General features: G+C 35.1%; 1 protein-coding gene across 4 annotated transcripts in view; it reads left to right on the top strand.

Moving 5' to 3' along the window:
* SMARCAD1 (SWI/SNF-related, matrix-associated actin-dependent regulator of chromatin, subfamily a, containing DEAD/H box 1) overlaps positions 1-18,566 on the top strand; it is a 91,988-nt gene that overhangs the window by 47,691 nt on the left and 25,731 nt on the right. For all 4 annotated transcript variants that reach the window (XM_049885704.1, XM_049885703.1, XM_049885702.1 and 1 more), the window contains 2 exons: positions 366-757; positions 13,478-13,677. In XM_049885704.1, coding sequence (XP_049741661.1) covers positions 366-757; positions 13,478-13,677 — 592 coding nt within the window. The remainder of the gene's footprint in view (positions 1-365; positions 758-13,477; positions 13,678-18,566) is intronic.

The raw sequence follows: 18,566 nt of genomic DNA, 5'->3' as shown, positions 1-18,566 counted from the left end.
TTCGGCATGAGGGATGGGGCTGCTAAGTAACATCTGGCATCTTAGGGATATGCAGCAGCTGCCATGTAAGTTCTCAGGGACTTTGTTAGAAAATGGAAATTTATATTTAATTCATTTTAAAAAGCAAGTTATTTTATCTGCTTTTGAAACTAATGATTTCTGCTCATTTTATAAATCCAAATTCTACTTAAGTATTTCTCTTTAAAGTGTATCAAGATTCGCAAGTAATTTCTATCTCTGTTCTTCTGATTCAAAAGGAAAATATAAATGCTTAAATATTTTTCTTACCTTATTTGAAGTCTTAGATCTTTATTTTTACTCAATTTGTATATTTCTAAATAAGTATGTTTTGTCTTTGTACACAGATATGCACTATGCCTCACAAAGTGAGGGTCCATATGGAAAAGAAGTTTCCTCGAGGAGTCAAAATTATCCTAAAAACTCAGCTAAAACAAAGCTGAAACAGAAATTTTCCATGAAACCACAAAATGGTTTTAACAAGAAACGTAAAAAAAATGTATTTAACCCTAAGAGAGTTATTGAAGACTCTGAATATGATTCAGGTTCTGATGTCGGTAGCTCACTTGATGAGGACTATAGTAGTGGTGAAGAAGTGATGGAGGATGGTTATAAAGGTAAAATTCTTCACTTCCTTCAAGATGCTTCAATTGGTGAACTTACTTTGATTCCTCAGTGTTCTCAGAAAAAGGCTCAGAAGATAACAGAACTCCGGCCCTTTAATAGTTGGGAAACTCTGGTAAGGCTACATTCTTTTTTTTTTTTCCCCACTGTGTGTGTGTTTAATTCACAGTACTGTTTATAGTCAAGGTGTCTTCAGCCCAGGGAAGCATAGATGGGTGGCCTTATCCTGTGGAGAGTCAAACATTACTTTCGTTGTAAGCCAATAGTATTTCAAACAGTGTCATATGACCTAATTTTGAATGAATTAAGGGGTGATTTTCCTGAAAAAACCCAAGCTGATTGGCTGGGAATACTGTCACTCATTCTTTTGCATAGAAACTTGGTTCATTTCACTGCAGAAGGTGAAATTAGAGCTTACATTTAGGAAGGAGTTGTTTGCTAGCCTGTTCTGATCTGTTACTGCTGAGACACCATGCAGAAAGCAAGAATGTGGCAGAAATTGTACTACAATATCCAGGGGAGCTCCATGATTCAAAATGCCAGCCTACGTGTATTATGCTTCACCACAAAAGAAGCAATTGTTTATTTTCTTTTTCTTTTAAAAATGACAGCTCAATCTCTAACATGTTTTTCTTGGTTAAACAACGTGGCCATTTTTATGGAGTGTAACAGGCTTCAGCATTTTTTATTGGAAAGCTAGAAAAGTGTGTGGAAGCCTAGAAACCAGGCATTAGGTAAAGGGAAGGCATAAGCACTGGTAAGTACAATTTGCATGATCATTTTCTGGAATTGGATTTTTTATAAACAGATTTTATCCAAAGTACCTGTATTTTGAGTTTTGAAATCTAAGTACCGTAGGTTTAAGTAATCACCAAATCTTAATTATACAGAGAAATTCTGAGAACTCTGTCTTTTAAATTCTGACTTGACTTCTGTGAGAATATGTGCTTTTATAGCATGAATTGTGTATAGGCCCTGCTGTGAATGCAATATTGATGATTTTTTACAGCTTTTTAAGATGAAGTGACTGTGCTTTATAAAATTTTGGGGAAGTTTTATTCCCTAAGTTATGAAGCAGAGTTGCTTTTGTGGTTAATTTTATACTTGTGTCAAACCTGTATTAGCATTAGTGCCCTTGATAAGTGTCTTGCAGTGGCAGTAGGGCAGAGTCCCTGTACAATGGTTGTAAAAAGCATTCTTAAAAAAATTAAAATATTTAAAAATATAGAAAAAACACTACTAGTATTTTGTAGTTAAAAAAAACTTCATTTTGCCCAAAGCCTTTTCTTTTCCAGAGAACATCTGTCAAAGCAAATCCTTTCAAAACTTGTCTGGCTTTGCCTGAGTGATTTGTTAAAGTATTTGCTGAAGGGCTTCCTTGTTCTTCTGTTCGTTCTTCTTTTTGTCAGTCTTTGATGGTCTCCTGTGTTATTGCAGGGTCGGGTTGCTCAGGCTTGTTGGAATTCTGACTCCTTTAATAAGGAATGCAATTATCTGCACCGGTGTGTTTAGTCACTGTAACTACCTGCCCAAATATCTTGTAGTAAAAGTAAATTATACAATTTTATCACAGGTATATGTGCCAGATGCTTTTAAAAATATTCAGCAATTTAACATGTGGAAAGCATATTTCCCCAACTGATTAGTCGGCATAGTTTAAATTAGTCTTGACATGAATCTGTAGATTATGTATTACCTACATACACCTCCTGTAGCATCTTGCCCCCTTTTCAAAAGTTGAAAAGAAAGACTATATTCTTTGTTCTAGCCATCCATCTAAACACTATTTAGTTTAACACAGTAGAAAAGTATCTTAAAAGTAAACTTACTACTTGAGTTCAGTGAAAACAGTGCTTTGCTCTATAAGCTAAATAGGTAACTGATGAGTTTTTGTAAATGAACAGCTAAAATTAGCAATTAAGTATATATAAGCTTTGAATTTTAATTTGCTTAAAACTTTTAATTTCTGCTTTCAGTTAACTCTGGAATTTTGAATGTGACTGATATTTAGAGCAATTTAATAACGTAATAAAATCATCAAAAGAAAAATTAATATTATATACATTTTTATTAAAAGTTGACTCGACAGCACTGGGGGTATTATTTACACCTTCCCTATTAATCAGCGAGATTTTATTTGTACCTCCAAAAACTCTCAAAGGAAACAAAAACATTTAATTTCATTTTCACACCTGCTGTATTTTAAAATCCCTATGAGAATTAGTTGAGGCTAAATCATGTCAGTCGTGCCTTAACAAAAGTCATAAGGCATTATATATTAAGAACAACTTACAAATAGTAAACTCTTAAAATTTTTATTGAAGTATAATCCTGAGGATTGGGGAATTTGGCAGAACTTTAAAATTTATAAATATTTGTTTCATTAAAAAATGCACACTGAGCCAATGAATCGAGTACACACATACAGTTTAATTATGATTTTTGTTAAAACGGAAGTTTCTTTAGCCTGCATAGGTTAAACATAGTCATTTGTATTTCACTGTCTTATTTTATTGTAAAAGTAATTTGAGTGTGAAAATTTTGTAAGAGTACCTTTTAAATAAACCACTGTAGATCATTAGTTTTTGTTTAAGATATAAGGATATCAGCTACTTAAAGAGTGATCTAACCATAATAATTTCTAAATCTACAGATTATACACTTTCCCTTATTACGATTTTCTTCTCAGAGAATTACACTTCTTTTTTTTTTTTTTTAAGTAAAATGATCTCCTAGATACTCTAGTTACCTTCAGTTTACTTGAGGAAAACTTGGTTATTTAGAAAATAGATCCATTGCAATATTACATTAGAGAATATTTATGTTTACATCCTTTTGTATCCTCTTTTCTTGGAATCAAATTTAAGCATTGCTTGTTAAAAAAATTTTCTTCATAATTTTTCCATCTATAGCTTTTCTGCATAATAGCAGTAATGTAGGTGCTCACTGTAAGTAAACCACGTCATTAAATCACGTAGACTTTGGAAATGTAGCAAGCCAAGAATGTAATTAGTTTTAAAACCTGGACTGTTAATATGGTAAAATTGGGATTTTTATTGCAGATTTCACATATTTGATGCCATCAGTTCACCAGGCACTGAATTTTTGTCTAGACTTGTACAAAGTCAGGTAGGGGACAGTATTATGTCTGTGATAATCTTGTTAGATTGTGTCTTTACAGTTTAATCAGAATAAGTAGTGTGTTTATACTGAGCAGTACAGATTCATGAATACCTTAATTTTTGAATAGCTCAACCTAAAAACATTTCATATGTGCATCTACTTCTTTAACATTTAGATCAATGTAAATGCAGTTTCCCTAGCTTATGAAACAGCTGACCCAGGTTTAGTTCATATCCAACACCTTGTACTCCTCATTGTACTATTCCCATCGACTGCAATTTAGACCACAGATTTCCTTTTTTGCTTTACTTGGTAGTTACTGTAAAATATCTGCCTAAATTTATCACGTAAAGTATTGTGTTGCCTAATTGTTCCTTTCCAAGAGCATGACTTCAGTAAATTTGTTTATAAGACTGCTGTATTCAGACTTCGGTCTAATTTGTGTAAGTTTGGTAAACTTTTATTTAAAAAATTAAAAATGCATTCTGAGTAGTGTGATTTCCCACCTACCAAGTGCTTTGCAGACTGCTGCCAGGTATTTGAGGAGGCCTGATGGTGCAGTGGAAACCCTGGTGGCATAGTGGTTAAGTGCTACGGCTCCTAACCAAAAGGTCAGCAGCTCAAATCCACCAGGTGCTCCTTGGAAACTCTATGGGGGCAGTTCTGCTGTGTCCTATAGGGTCGCTATAGTCATAATCAACTCAATGGCAATGGGTTTGGTTTGTTTTTGGATGGTACAATGGTTAAGTGCTTGGTTACTAACCAGAAGGTCAGTGGTTTGAACCCACCAGTGGCTCTGAGAGAGAAAAGACCTCGAGATAGAGAATACAGCCTAGGTACCTTTTTTTTTTTTTTTTACCCTGTGGGTCAGTTCTCTGTCTTATAGGGTCGCTGTGAGTTGGAATCAACTTGACAGTACACAACAAACCAGATATTTATAGCAATGAATAAGATCAAAACTTCTGTCCTCAAGAATGCTGCTTGTTAGGTAGAGAAGAAATAATTTGAGAATTAATCAGTTTTTTAAAAAATGTCTCCTATATAAATTTAAAAATATTTGGTAAGAGTGACACAGTGTGGCAAAAGAGAGGTACTTCAGTTGCTCACTCTGTTTTAAAAAGGCATTCACTAGAGTGATACTGTAGTTTCTAATTGAAGAGAGAGTAATCAAGGCCATATTAAAACCAAAAAACCAAACCCAGTGCCGCTGAGTCGATTCCGACTCATAGCGACCCTATAGGATAGAGTAGAACTGCCCCATAGAGTTTCCAAGGAGCACCTGGTAGATATGAACTGCCAACCCTTTGGTAGCAGCCAGAGCACTTAACCACTACGTCACCAGGGTTTCCAAGGCCATATCGATAAAGAAATTTAAACAGTTAAGTTTCTTTTCTCCTCCCCTAAAAAATACCTTTATCATTTAAAAAAAAAAATGATTTGTTTTCTTTGTCTAAAATTTAAACAGTGCTTTTCACGTGATAAAGAAACTCAAACAGTTAAGTTTCTTTTTCCTCCCCTAAAAAATGACTTTATCATTTTAAAAAAAATGATTTGTTTTCTTTGTCTAAAATTTAAACAGTACATGGAAGAACAAAGAAGAAAGTAAAGATCACCTCAAATTCTACCAGGATACCCACTACTTAACACTTTTCTGAACCCACTAATCTATTTATAACTAGATTTGTATATTTCATATTATGTAAACAGGATTGTTTTATATGCTCACAGCAACTTTATGTTTACTAATAGATCTGTGTTTCGGAGGTGCTTTGTGTTTCTTAAACAGTTTATTGGTGAAGCAAAGTAATAGAATTTTTAAATCCTTTTTGTCTTTAGAAAGTAGTAACATGGTGGTTCTAGCCATATTGAATCAAACTTTTCTGGGTCAAACCAATTTGGTCTCTTTCTCTCTTTGCTTTTTCCTGGGTTATTTATCATACTTCTGACTGGACACACTATCCACAATAAATTGCTGTTGTTAGGTGCTATCGATTTGATTTCAACTTAAAGCAACCCATGTGACAAAGTAGAACTGTCGTATAGGGTTTTCTAGGCTTTAGTTGTTATGGAAGCACATCACCAAGTCTTTCTCCCAGGGAGTTGCTGGGTGGTTTCAGACTGCCAACCTTTCCGTTAGCAGTTGAGTGTTTTACTGTCTGTACCACCAGGGGCTCCTTCACAATGTATTAAGACTATATTTTTCAGCGTTCCTTGTAATATGACAAAGTCTGTCCAATGGAATGTAAGTATAAGACTTCTGGGAAGTATCCGTAGAGTCCCTTCTTCCTATTGGTGGAGATGTCAGTATGATGGTAGAAACCACATGTTGCAGATATTGAAGCAACACAGTAGAAGAATCCTTGATTTGGGGACCACCATACCAAATCTGACCTACTTCCTAAGGACATAATTTATGTGAGAGAAATAAACATGTTTTATTTAAACCCCTGATATTTTAGCTTTACTGTCAGTCACAACCGAACCTACTGCTAACAAATTTATCATTCAATAAACTTTTCTCAAAAAACTGATGATGTTTTACATTAGTGAATAATTGGGTCATTATCAGATAGATCTATATTCAAACCAGCAGCAATTATCTCTAAAGTTAGTTGACCTCTTGTATGTGTGGGAGAAAGAGTAGGGAAAGTGGGAAGCTCCATGGACTTCAGTGGTTCTGAAATTTCGACTTCAAAAATAGCCACAAAGTCAAGTGACATTAAAAATCTCAGTTACCAACTCAGACTGCTACAGCATCCTGAATTAAGAATAGGCCTTTCTACTCCCCCACCCCCACCCCAGGGTTATTACAAGAATTTCAAACATACAGAATTAGAATAGTATAATTAACCCCCCCATTTACACATTACCAGCTTCAGTTATCAGCTTATGTCTAAGCTTGTTTCATTTGTACCCCCATCTACCTCCATCTGTCTTAAATTACTTTAAAGCAAACCTCAGAATTTTTTCGTTTTATCCTTAAAAGTTTAAATATGTATTGCAAAAAGGTTTTTTTTCTAAACAAGATCTCAGTGATATTCTCATACCTAATAAAAATTTATCAGTTTTTCCCTAATATTATAAAATATTTGTTTAATGTCATATCTCCAGCTGTCTTATACTAAACGTTGTAAATTTTTTTTTTTTTTTACAGTTAGTTTGAATTAGGATCCAAATGAGGTCCACATACTGAGATTTCTTGATCTTTTAAGTTTCTCTTAGTTTATTCTGCTCCATCTTTCTTTCTTTTCCTACTGTATATTTGGTGAAATAATGTGGTCATCGGTCCTGTAACTTCCCATCGTCTGGATTATACCATAGATTATACATTTCTTATTATACCTTGTTCTTCTGGGCCGGTATACTCTGGAAAATGATCATTAAAAGGCTGAATGACCCCTCTTAATACTGTTACGTAGTTGGTGATGTGTTCTTTCATAAGACGACAATAATGTCTAGTAGTTTCTGTTTTGCAATGTTAGCGGCTATTGATACTCCACACCTGGATCTACTAATTCATTTAAAAAAAAAAAAAAATGTTGCTGTCAAGTTGATTCCAACTCATAGCAACCCTCTAGGACAGAGTAGAACTGCCCCGTAGGGTTTCCAAGGAATAGCTGGTGGATTTGAACTTCTGACCTTTTGGTTAGCAGCTGAGCTCTCAATTGCTGTGCCACCAGGGCTCCATTGGTTCATTAGGGGTTACAAAGTTAATATTCTAATTCTGTCATTATTTTTTCTCTTAAGAACTGTATATAAAGAGAACTTAACCCACATTACCACTCTAAATGTTGTTCTAAATTCAGAATAAATGCTCAACTCTTTGCCTTCATTTCCCAGCTCTCGAAGTAATGATTTGTTTGTCCCTTCTTAACTCTTTCTTGTGGTTTCAAAATGACCATAGCCAGTTTATGCTTTTAAAAAGGTAAGTAAAAGGAAGAAAAAAAGATTTTTAAATCTTTTTAAGTTGGGACAGCTTAAGCAAATTTGGGATCATCATTTTTGTAATTTCTTCATCTTTTGGAAAGTTAAGATATGACAGAAATCTTTTATTTCTGATCATGACATATATCATGCTATGCTATTTTTTTTCCAAATGACCTGTTACGTAACATACCTTTTGCAGATATCTTAAGATTAATATCATATTCTTATTAAGTCAAAAAAAATTAAACTTGATGCTTTTCGAGGAATCAGTATGCTTCTGCCTCACTTTGGGTTTATTAGTCTAATATTGCTTTTTTAAGTAACAATATGACATAATTATGAGAAATCTTCAGAGTGTATATTTCATTTCCTTATCCATTTCTCAGGAAGTAGTCTAAGTTTTTTTTTTTTAGTAAGTAGTAAGTGAGTACTGGTCACTAAGCTTAGACACTAACCCCAGAAGATACAGTAAAGCCTTTAGATTTCTACTGAGTGGTCGATACGTTACTAGATGAGTATTTACCTCTCCATGTGCTTCTGGCACAAGTCTTATAAAGCATAACCATTATGAATAGTTATATATTTAATTTTTCTAAACTGTCAGTGAGAAATGCTGATAAAATAACATTTACCTTGTATATTTTTGTACAAGTTCATTTTAATTGGTGACGGATATCAGGTGAGTTGATTGTTCTTTAAACAGTCAAAAGTGTGTTCTCCTTTTTGAAATTGGCTTCTCTGATACCACCTTCTCTTATTTCTTCTTCCTCTTTCACAGTTTTTTTTTCAATTTGTTATTGTTGTTGCTGTTGAGAATATACGTAGCAGAGCATAGAAAAATTCAGTTTCTGCATGTATAGTTCAGTGACATTGATTACATTCTTCAAGTTGTATAACTAGTCTCACCTTCCTTTTCTGAATTGTTCCTGCTCCATTAACATAAAGTCACTGCTCCCTAAGTTTTCTGTCAGATCTTTTGAGTTGCTCTTGTCAATTCGATTCCATATCGATAGATCTCGAAACAGCACAATACCCAAGGCAGACATTCTTAACTAGTTAAGCCAAACTATGCTTTTAGGAAGACATCAAGGTTTTTTTTTTTTAATTGTCCTTTAAGTGAAAGTTTAAAATGCAAGCCAGTTTCTCATACAAAAACTTACACACACATTGTTGGTCCTCCTACAGTGCGACAGCACACTCCTTTTCTCCACCTTGTGTTTCCCGTGTCCTTTGAACCAGCTCCTGTCCCCCTCTGCCTTCTTACCTCACCTCCGTACAGGAGCTGCCCGCATAGCCTCATGTGTCTACTTGAGCTAAGAACTTAGTACACTCTTTACCAGTATCATTTTATGTCTTATAAACCAAAAAAAGCCAAACCCACTGCCGTTGAGTCGATTCCGACTCATAGCGACCCTATAGGACAGAGTAGAACTGCCCCGTAGTTTCCAAGGAGTGCCTGGTAGACTTGAACTGCCGACCTTTTGGTTAGCAGCCGTAGCACTTAACTGCTATGTCACCAGGGTTTCCTTATGTCTTATAGTCCAGTCTAATCTTTGTCTGAAGAGTTGGCTTTGAGAATGGTTTTAGTTCTGGGTTAACAGAGTCTAGGGGCCATGACCTCTGGGGTCCCTCCAGTCTCAGATCATTAAGTCTGGCCTTTTTACTAGAATTTGAGGTCTGCATCCCACTTTGCTCTGCTCCATCAGGATTCTCTGTTGTGTACCCTGTCAGCAGTCCTTGGTGGCAGCTCGGCACCATCTAGTTTTTCTGGTCTCAGGCTGATGGAGTTTCTGGTTTATGTGGTCCTTTCTTTCTCTTGGGCTCATATTTTCCTTGTGTCTTTGGTGTTCTTCATTCTCCTTTGCCCCGGGTGGGCTGAGACCAATTGATGCATCTTAGATGGCCGCTTGCTAGCTTTTAAGACCCCAGATGCCGCTTACCATAGTGGGATGCAGAACATTTTCTTGATATACTTTGTTATGCCAGTTGAGACATCAAGGTTTTTTTTTATTCAAGGTTTAAAGGTTACCTCAAGGCTGTAGATTGAGGGGTTCATCCAGCCTCCATGGCTCCAGAAATGCTGGATTCCATGAGAATTTGAAATTCTATGCTACATTTTCCCCCTTTTGATCAGGATTCTTTAATAGAATCTTTGATCAGAATGTTCAGTTATGGTTTCAGGGTACTATCCGGTTCTGGTCTGAGGATGAGGCAGATGTTCATGCAGGCAAGTAGCCACACATTCCATTTCCTCTTCCTAGTTCTGAGTCCTTCTTCTGTTGCTCCAGGCCAGTAGAGACCAATTGTTGTACCTTGCAAGCTTTTAAGACCCTAGGTACTATGCAGCAAAGTCGGAGATGGAACAGAAGCACTGAAGACGTTATTAGGCCAGTTAACTGAGATGTCCCATGAAATCATGACCTTAAACTTCTAAACCAAGGAAGCAAATCCCATGAGGTGTTTGGTGCACATAAGCAACCTTAGCAGCTACTCTTTGTGTGTGTGGTTGTTGTAAATATACACAACTTTTGCCAGTTCAGCTTTTTGCAGTTGTACAAATTAATGACAGCAATTACATTAATTAGTCACAGTGTGTTTTAAAACTCTTTTAAATGTTGATATTCTTCAAGATTCTATTCTCGGTCTTCTAATTCCATGTGCTTGTCATTAAGTGGAGCCCTGGTGGCGCAGTGGTTAAGAGCTATGGCTGCTAACCAAAAAGATCAGCATTTCAAATCCACCAGTAGCTCCTTGGAAACCCTGTGAGGCAGTTGTCCTCTGTCCTGTAGTGTCATTATGAGTTGGCATTGAATCGACAGCAAAGAGTTGGTTTTGTCCTTAAGTAATCTCAGCAACACATCTGATTTTGATGGTCATATATGCAGACATCTTTTTTTTTTCCCCCTTCACCCTTTATCTCATCCCTAAGTTCTAGATCTGTTTGTTTAACTACTCTTTGGTCCTCTCCTCTTCAAAATTTTGCAGCTACCTCAAATTTAATATATCCAGAAGCAGACTTCCCTAAAATTTGCTTTTATTCATCTGGGTAAATCACGATAGTACCACTAATAGCTTAGTTGATCAAGCCAGAAATCCGGGAGTCATACTTAGGTCTTTACTTATCTCCCCACACTTAATGGATTCCAGCTCCTAAATATTATGAATCTGTCAACTTGCTCATGTCTAACCCAGGCCACTGTTGTCTCTTACTTCCAAAGACATAATAGCCTTTTTAGTAATTTCTGTATTCTCTTTCAAGCCACCTTCATATTGTCTTCATAAATGATCTTTCTAAACAGGATATCTTGTCACATTTGGTTTAAGGCCCTTCAATAGCTTGCCAGGGCCCTTAAATTAAATTTAGAATTCATTAAAATGATTCTGACCCTTCCTGCCTTCTCTTATTTCTTTAGGTTCTGGCATGTTGAATTGATTTTCTTGGGGTGAAAAGTTTTTTCTTGTTTCTGACCTTTTTAATCTGAAAGGTCTTCCTGGATCCTAGATTACATTAGTTTCCTTCCATTAAGTGTCCCTGAAATTCTCTTCTTTCCTTCCTTTGTGATACCAGTTGTTAATATACATTTAAATTTAAATTAAGTTTAAATTCATCTCTTTCCCAATAACCATAAACTACATGAGACAGTGACTGTGTATGTGTACAGGTATCTTCACCAGCTAGGTAATACTTTTTCAATTTTAAGGGCACAACAGTAGCAGATTAAAGAAAAAAAGTTTATTTTTTGAATTTAAGGTCTTAAGGATTACTTTATTAAGGGAGCCAGTTGGTACAGTGAAATGTGCATGGACTTTAGAATCTCTTATCCAGCTTCATGACCTTGGAAATTGAACCTTAGTTTATTCAGGTGGACTAATAATTTATGGTGGACTTATCTTAGAATTGCTCAGAATATTGAGTTAGTGAATAAAACGCTGTAGTAGTTCCTAGTGTATCTAAGACACACAATATATATTCCCGTCCTTTTTTTCTGTTGTTGATTCTCTTTCACACATAATATATGACACACACAATACGATGAGATTGGGTTTTTAACTTGTAGTTTTTTTAGTTCCTTTCTAAAATTAAATATTTTAATTAAAAGCTCTGATAGAGTTTCCTTAAAATTTAAAGGCACTGGTTTCTTTTTTTGTTTTATCCTGCTGTTTATGTATAGAGCCTTTCTTTAGAAAGTACAGAGTAGAGGAGAGTGTCACATTGTGACTGAATGTCGTCCTTGTGAAAATGTAAACTAGTGTACAGATAACTTATTTATGTAGTCATTTTGTGATGTGTGAATTTGTTTTACTCATGCAGTAAATTCATGAAGTGACTTTAGAATATATTGGATATTTTATTTCTTACTAATCTACTCTAGATTAAATGTATAAAAATGTGTATTCTAAATTTACATTTTTATGAAATTAGCTTAGTATATCTTGTTAATAAATGTTGAATTTCTGTTGCTTGAGCTTCTTTGTGAATTGGGAAATACTATGATCACGGATTATTTAGAGGTGTTAATGTGATTCTTGTTGTGACTTGTGTGAATACGCTGAGTAAGATGACATGAATCAAATTCATGTGTGGTCTTACCATAAACAGATGGTTTCATTTTAGTTTCATTTATTCAGCTCTGGATTATAGAATTTTTCCCACCCACCAGAGTAGTTAACTCTGAAACAACTATTGGGCTTTCTAATCTTTTTCACTAAAAATATTTTTGTAATATTCTTAGAATGTATTTTTTCAGCAGCTATTTATATGAAAAATTTTAATTCTAGTATAGCTTTTACATGTGGAGTATTCAGTGTCTGCTTTTGAAAAATAAATACAAATGCATTTAAAAACTGTGGTAAAATATATGTATATCAAAAAAATTTGCCATCTTAATCATTTTTAAATGTGTGATTAAGTGACATTAGTTCCATTCACCACATTGTACAACCATCACCACTATCAATTTCCAAATGTTTTCATCACCACAAATAGGAGCTCAGTACCCACTAGGCAGTAACTACCCTGCCTCTCCCTCCACTCCCAGGCCTTGGAAACCACTACGACAGATGCATTTGGAAAGAGAAATTCATATGAATTTTCACACAAAACCATTTATACAAGTGTTGTATTGAAATTGGTCTTTTAAAAGAAAAGCTTTTTCTAGTTACCGAGTTGGTCATAGTAAACTTTGGGTTTATATAATCTCTTTTCAAGTGATAGTCTCAGTTTAGGAGTAAAATATCAAATGGCTAGTAATTGGAGTTTTGATCGCTTTAGGGGTTTGCATTTGGATGATAGATATAGAACAGTGATGATTTAGAAAGATTATTATAATATGTAACAGTCATGGAAGGTAACACAGATGGAGGCAAGATTGGGTATGTAGTTATACAATAATTCCACGTGGAGGTAACTTCAGAGTACCTTTGGTAACAGAGAAGAGTAAATCAGATTTTGAAGAAAAAATAAAACTTGGTAGGAGACATTAACAATTAGTTCAGAGCCTCTCCTGTAAGAGAACAGCTATTTGGAACAAAATGACAAGTTCTGGTTTGTACGGTTTTGAAGGGGATATATATTTTATTTCAACATAATAAGTTTGAAGTGACAGAAGGATATCAGAGTAAAACATGGGAATATGAATGTGGACATGAAGTGAAAAAGCAACTTCTTTTAGCACCTGATTAAGCTCATGAGTAAAAGTTCAACTCTTTCCCTCATGAAAGAATTAAGTTGGCAGTCTGTTTACTGGATTTGAGCTATTAACTTATTTTTCTTTTTATGCCATAGTTCACAAAGATGTCCAAAACTAACGGCCTATCAGAAGATTTGATATGGCACTGTAAAACACTGATCCAAGAAAGGGATGTAGTTATAAGGCTTATGAACAAATGTGAAGACATTTCAAATAAATTGACAAAACAAGTTACCATGCTCACTGGAAATGGAGGTGGATGGAACATAGAACAACCCTCAATTCTAAACCAAAGGTAATATTTGTTGTATGGATTTAATTCATAATTTTATCTCAGTTGTATAAAATTTCTGAACTTATTTTTGTAGTGTGGCTGGGGCAATTAAATGTGGAAGTGATATGAAAACTAATGTTTGATGAGAAATCCAGGGTTGCCTATAATGGCACATAAAATAGTATATGAATTGTTTTTCATTGATTTTTTTTTTTTTTCTCCCTGCAACAGGGCGTTTCACTCCACTGTATTATTATAAATTGGAAGAGAAAAACCATTATAGTCTTATATAATAACGTATGTTTTCCTTGTTTGGTAATAATAACTGAAAAGGTGGTTTTAACAATTCCTGTATATAAAATTGGGGTTTCAGAAAAGTCAGCTGCTTAATTGTATCAATTTAAAAATTTCTGTCATAACCCAGTTTCTTTTTAATCATAAGTAAAATGAATTGACTAAAATGTTCTGTATTTGTGATAAAATGTTTAAGGTGCTTTCAAAAGCTCAGGTTTTTAAATCTTCTTTGGAGATGAAAATATATCCGAAAAGAAAAGGCAGACACATTTATTAAATAGATAATACAAATATACATATTCCCCAAAACTGCTACTTTCAGTAAAATACCTTGCCAGAATTTTTACAAATAAAAACAAACAGTAAATTGTTTTCACTAAAACATTTGTCCATCAGCCAGTACATATAAAAATGGCATTTTGTAATTATGGACATCCTTATTTGCTTGGTGTTGGAGATTGAGTGGGGGAAATTGTTTTGAACTTCCTTTAAAATTTATTTTTATGCAGTTTGGGGCCTCAGAACTGTGCAGAATGTTTTCTTTTTTTTAAATGGTACTGTATTTTTTACTATGATTGTTAATAGTGGCAAAAACATGGAAATACTAGTTCACAAAATCTGGGAATAGTTAAATGAATTATGGTATATCCATGCTATGCAACTTTAAAAATGAGTTACATCTGTTTGGAGTATTTCTGATAGGTATTTTAGCAGGATTAGCATAGGGTCTCATTAAAATTAACTAGTTGATGATTTCATATACTTCTACTGATATTTTTCTAACTTAATGATCAAAGCATATTTGCCTGATCATTGGTTAATAATTAAAAATCAAGGTATGATTACTGGCCTTTATAGTAAGCTACAATCTTTTCTGTACCCTTCTAGGGTGCTATGGGATGGTGTAGGGATACGTGATGCAGTTCGAACAAAGAAGCTCTTTTCTCTGTTGCATAGAAAGAACTATGACCATATCAACAAATTCATCTCCTAAAAGTGTAGTTGGAGCTGCTGCTTCTTGTTCTCCAGCATTGGATATGGAGAGTTCTTCATTCTACAAGACTTACCCAGTTGAGTCTCCTTTATCATAATTTGGATTTTAAAAAAATCAAGTGCTTCATTGCATCACTTAAAAAATTTCTCTCCTAAACCCACATTCACAAAGTCCTGTTGTAAATAGTATGATCAGGTAATAAACTATCCTTTCCATTGGACTGAGGTTTTTTTTTTTTTTTTAATGAAATATTTAACAGATAAGAACAGTAGTTTTGTTTTTTGTTTTTTTTTTTAAGTGCTCATAAGATCTAGTCCAAACTTCAACTCCAAAAGCTGTATAGAAAGTTCCTGTAGTTTATTTAAATGCACTTTTAGGGGGTGAAATTTGTTGTTTTTGTTTTGGCCAAGACAAGAGTTGCACAAGCAATTTTTACTTGGTGTACTGGCCAGGTGTATAGTTGCTTATTATAGAGATACTTGTAGTTTCCTTGTCTTGGGAAAGGATTTATTAGCATAGAGGAAAATATTAGACTATCCTGATGAAAAACCTATTATACTTGCATCTTTCTCTTAACAGAACAAATTCTTCGTAGCAAAGCTTCCCTTGTAGCAAAAATTTGTTAGCTTTATTTTCCTTTTATAATTTTATGTGAATTGTGAAAGAAATTTGCCTTTTAGAGATAAAAGAAATGGAGACATACCATAAATCCATTTTAAAAACAAGGTTTTTGTAGAGAAAAATCAAATTTCTCACGTGTGTTAAAACCGATACGTTGATAATCCTTATTTAAAAATGTCAAAATTAAAATTGCCTAAAGTTAAACGAGAATAAATACATGGCGGGGCGGGGGGTGGAAATCACAGTATTTCTCCTTTTTTATTTCTACCATAGGTATATAGCCATCTCTAAAGCTTTAGCAATTTATCTAAAACTTTTTCAGCTTTATACTGTTTTAACTGAAAAAACGTATTATGCGTTCAACATAAGATATGTTTGATCCGTGTGTCCTGTCTTTTCTGGGTTAAATCTAGCCTTGTCCTCTGATCTCACCAGTCCTGAACTTGACAGGATGGTTTCTTATCCTGTTCCTAAATAAATTCTATGAAACCATTTGACAATGATGTGAGTGCGCATCAATACTGAAGTTGTGGTTTGATGAACTCAGAGTACTAAGATACAAATATTTTAGTGGTTTGGATACAAACTAATGTAGTATTTTCAGCAGCCGTGTTACACTTACGGGGCATGATAAACTTTCAGTCAGCTCTCATCCCTAATCTGTTTCTTATGAACTACTTCAAACAAGTCTCTCTAGCCCTATATTTCTATACTTTAAACTCAAATTTAGGACATTATTTGTACTCCTGTTACGTGATTTCTATTTCAGGCCTTTCACAGCTTTCAAAATAACTTTGAAACTAGTTTCCCTGTCAGGAGATTTAAACACAATTTAAATTTTACTCTGTGAAGAAATCATAGTAACTCCATTTGGAAGCATTTTCCCCCCTTTAACAAAACAATTTCAAAATAACCTGCTTTCTCATTTTCTTTCATGATCTCACAAAATCTTAAAATCATTTTCCCTCTTAGTGGGAGGTAGAAAACCTTCAATTTAGAGATAGTTATAGGGCTGCTATGAGTCGGAATCAACTTGGGCACTGGGTTTGGTTTTTTTTTTTTTTTATAGTGAGAACACTTAACTAACTCAAGTTTGGTCAGTAGTTCTTACCATGTAAGCCTGAGCAAATCGCTACATTCTCATCTATAAAACTGGTGGTTGGGGTTCGTATGCAATCATAAAAACTCTTAGAAAACCGTAGAGTGTCAAATGATTGAAATGTAGCATCTAAATATTGGGAACCCTGGTGGCGTAGTGGTTAAGTGCTATGGCTGCTAACCAAAGAGTCGGCAGTTCAAATCCGCCAGGCGTTCCTTGGAAACTATGGGGCAGTTCTACTCTGTTCTATAGGGTCGCTGTGAGTCGGAATCGACTCGACGGCACTGGGTTTGTTGTTAACAGAGGAGCAAATGTATATACACATTAACACATATTTTTAAAACAAATATTTCAATATGATAAAGCTATTTAATGTCCTGATCAAAAGACCTTACCAGAGAGCTTCTTTGTGATTGTGAATGAAGTGATTTTATTTGAATGAGAATTTCATGCAGTAGATGGCTTTAAAATCTCCTTGTTAATTTTAAAATTCTATTGTGGTTAAATAGACTCCTTTCTCAACATGTATTCATGAAGAATTTCAGTAATTTTTGTTTATTAAGAACATTTTGTGGCTATTTGTGTATGGATTGTACATTGGGATGGCATGTTGGTCTTTGGACACACATAAAAGTGATGTAATGTACCTTCCTTGTTAAGTTTGTTTTCATGAAATGTGAACCCTACATGTGGTGGGATGACTAAGTACTCAGAAAAAGTAATGGAAAACTCAGTTTTGACCGTAGCGTGGGTGGGTAAGAGTTAAAAACTTTTTCAGTTTTGCTATGTAGCGGTTAAAGGAGGAGCCCTGGCAACGCAGTGGTTAAAGCACTCAGCTGGTTTGAACCTACCAGCTGCTGTGCAGGAGAAAGATGTGGCAGTCTGCTTCCGTAAAGATGTACAGCCTTGGAAACCCAATGGGGCGGTTCTCCCCTGTCCTGTAGGGCCACTGTGAGTCAGAATCTACTTTATGGCGGTGGGTGGATAGTGGTTATGGGCTGAGTTCTGAAGCAGACTTGGATTTAGACTGGAACAGACTGGCTGTATCACTGATGACATGAATTTGGATAGTTATATGGCCTTAGAAAGGAGCCTGGGCAGTGCAAGGACTTTGCAGTTGGCTGCTAATCTTTAAGTTGATGGTTCACACCCACCCAGCAACTACATGGAAGAAAGGCCTAGCACACTGCTTCTGTAAATATTACAGCCAAGAAAACCGCATGGAGCAGTTTACTCTGTAACACATGGGATCACCTTAAGTAAGGGCAGGCTCACGGGCAGCTAACAACAGCAACAACATGCCCTTGGGCAGGTTACTTAACTTCTCTGAGCCCCAGAGAACTTCTCATCTGTGAAATGGGGATAATAATATATACTATTTTATCAATGTTATAATGGAGATTACCAAATTTTCTTGCAAATAATGCACCTACAAACACGTGCACACAAAGTATGGCATAGCACACCTGCGAAAATAGCTTGGGGTGGGGCTTGCATGCTTAGCAAAAAAAAAGTTTAATACCAGCATTGTTTGTGTAAAAATATGGTAAATGAAATAATAACGCCTGTAAAGCACTGTCTTAGTTACCTAGTGCTGCTGTAGCAGAAGTACCGCAAGTGGATGGCTTTATCAAAGAGAAATTTATATTCGCACAGTTTAGGAAGCTAGACGTCCATATTCAGAATGGCAGCTCTAGGGGAAAGCTTTCTCCCTCTGTCAGCTCTGGGGGAAGGTGCTCCTCTCTGCAGCTTGTTTCCTGGTTCCTTGGAGATCTCTAAGTGACTTGGCTTCTGCTTGCTTACTTGCTTGTTTAATCTCTTTTATATCTCAAAAGAGATTTACTCAAGACACACCCCACAGTAATCCTGCCTCATTAACATAACAAAGACATTTCATTCCCG

This window comes from Elephas maximus, chromosome 5 (assembly GCF_024166365.1).
Source record: "Elephas maximus indicus isolate mEleMax1 chromosome 5, mEleMax1 primary haplotype, whole genome shotgun sequence".
Classification (NCBI taxonomy): Eukaryota; Metazoa; Chordata; class Mammalia; order Proboscidea; family Elephantidae; genus Elephas; species Elephas maximus.
The sequence above is the reverse complement of the archived record's forward strand: the minus strand, read 5'-3'. Positions and strand labels throughout refer to the sequence as shown.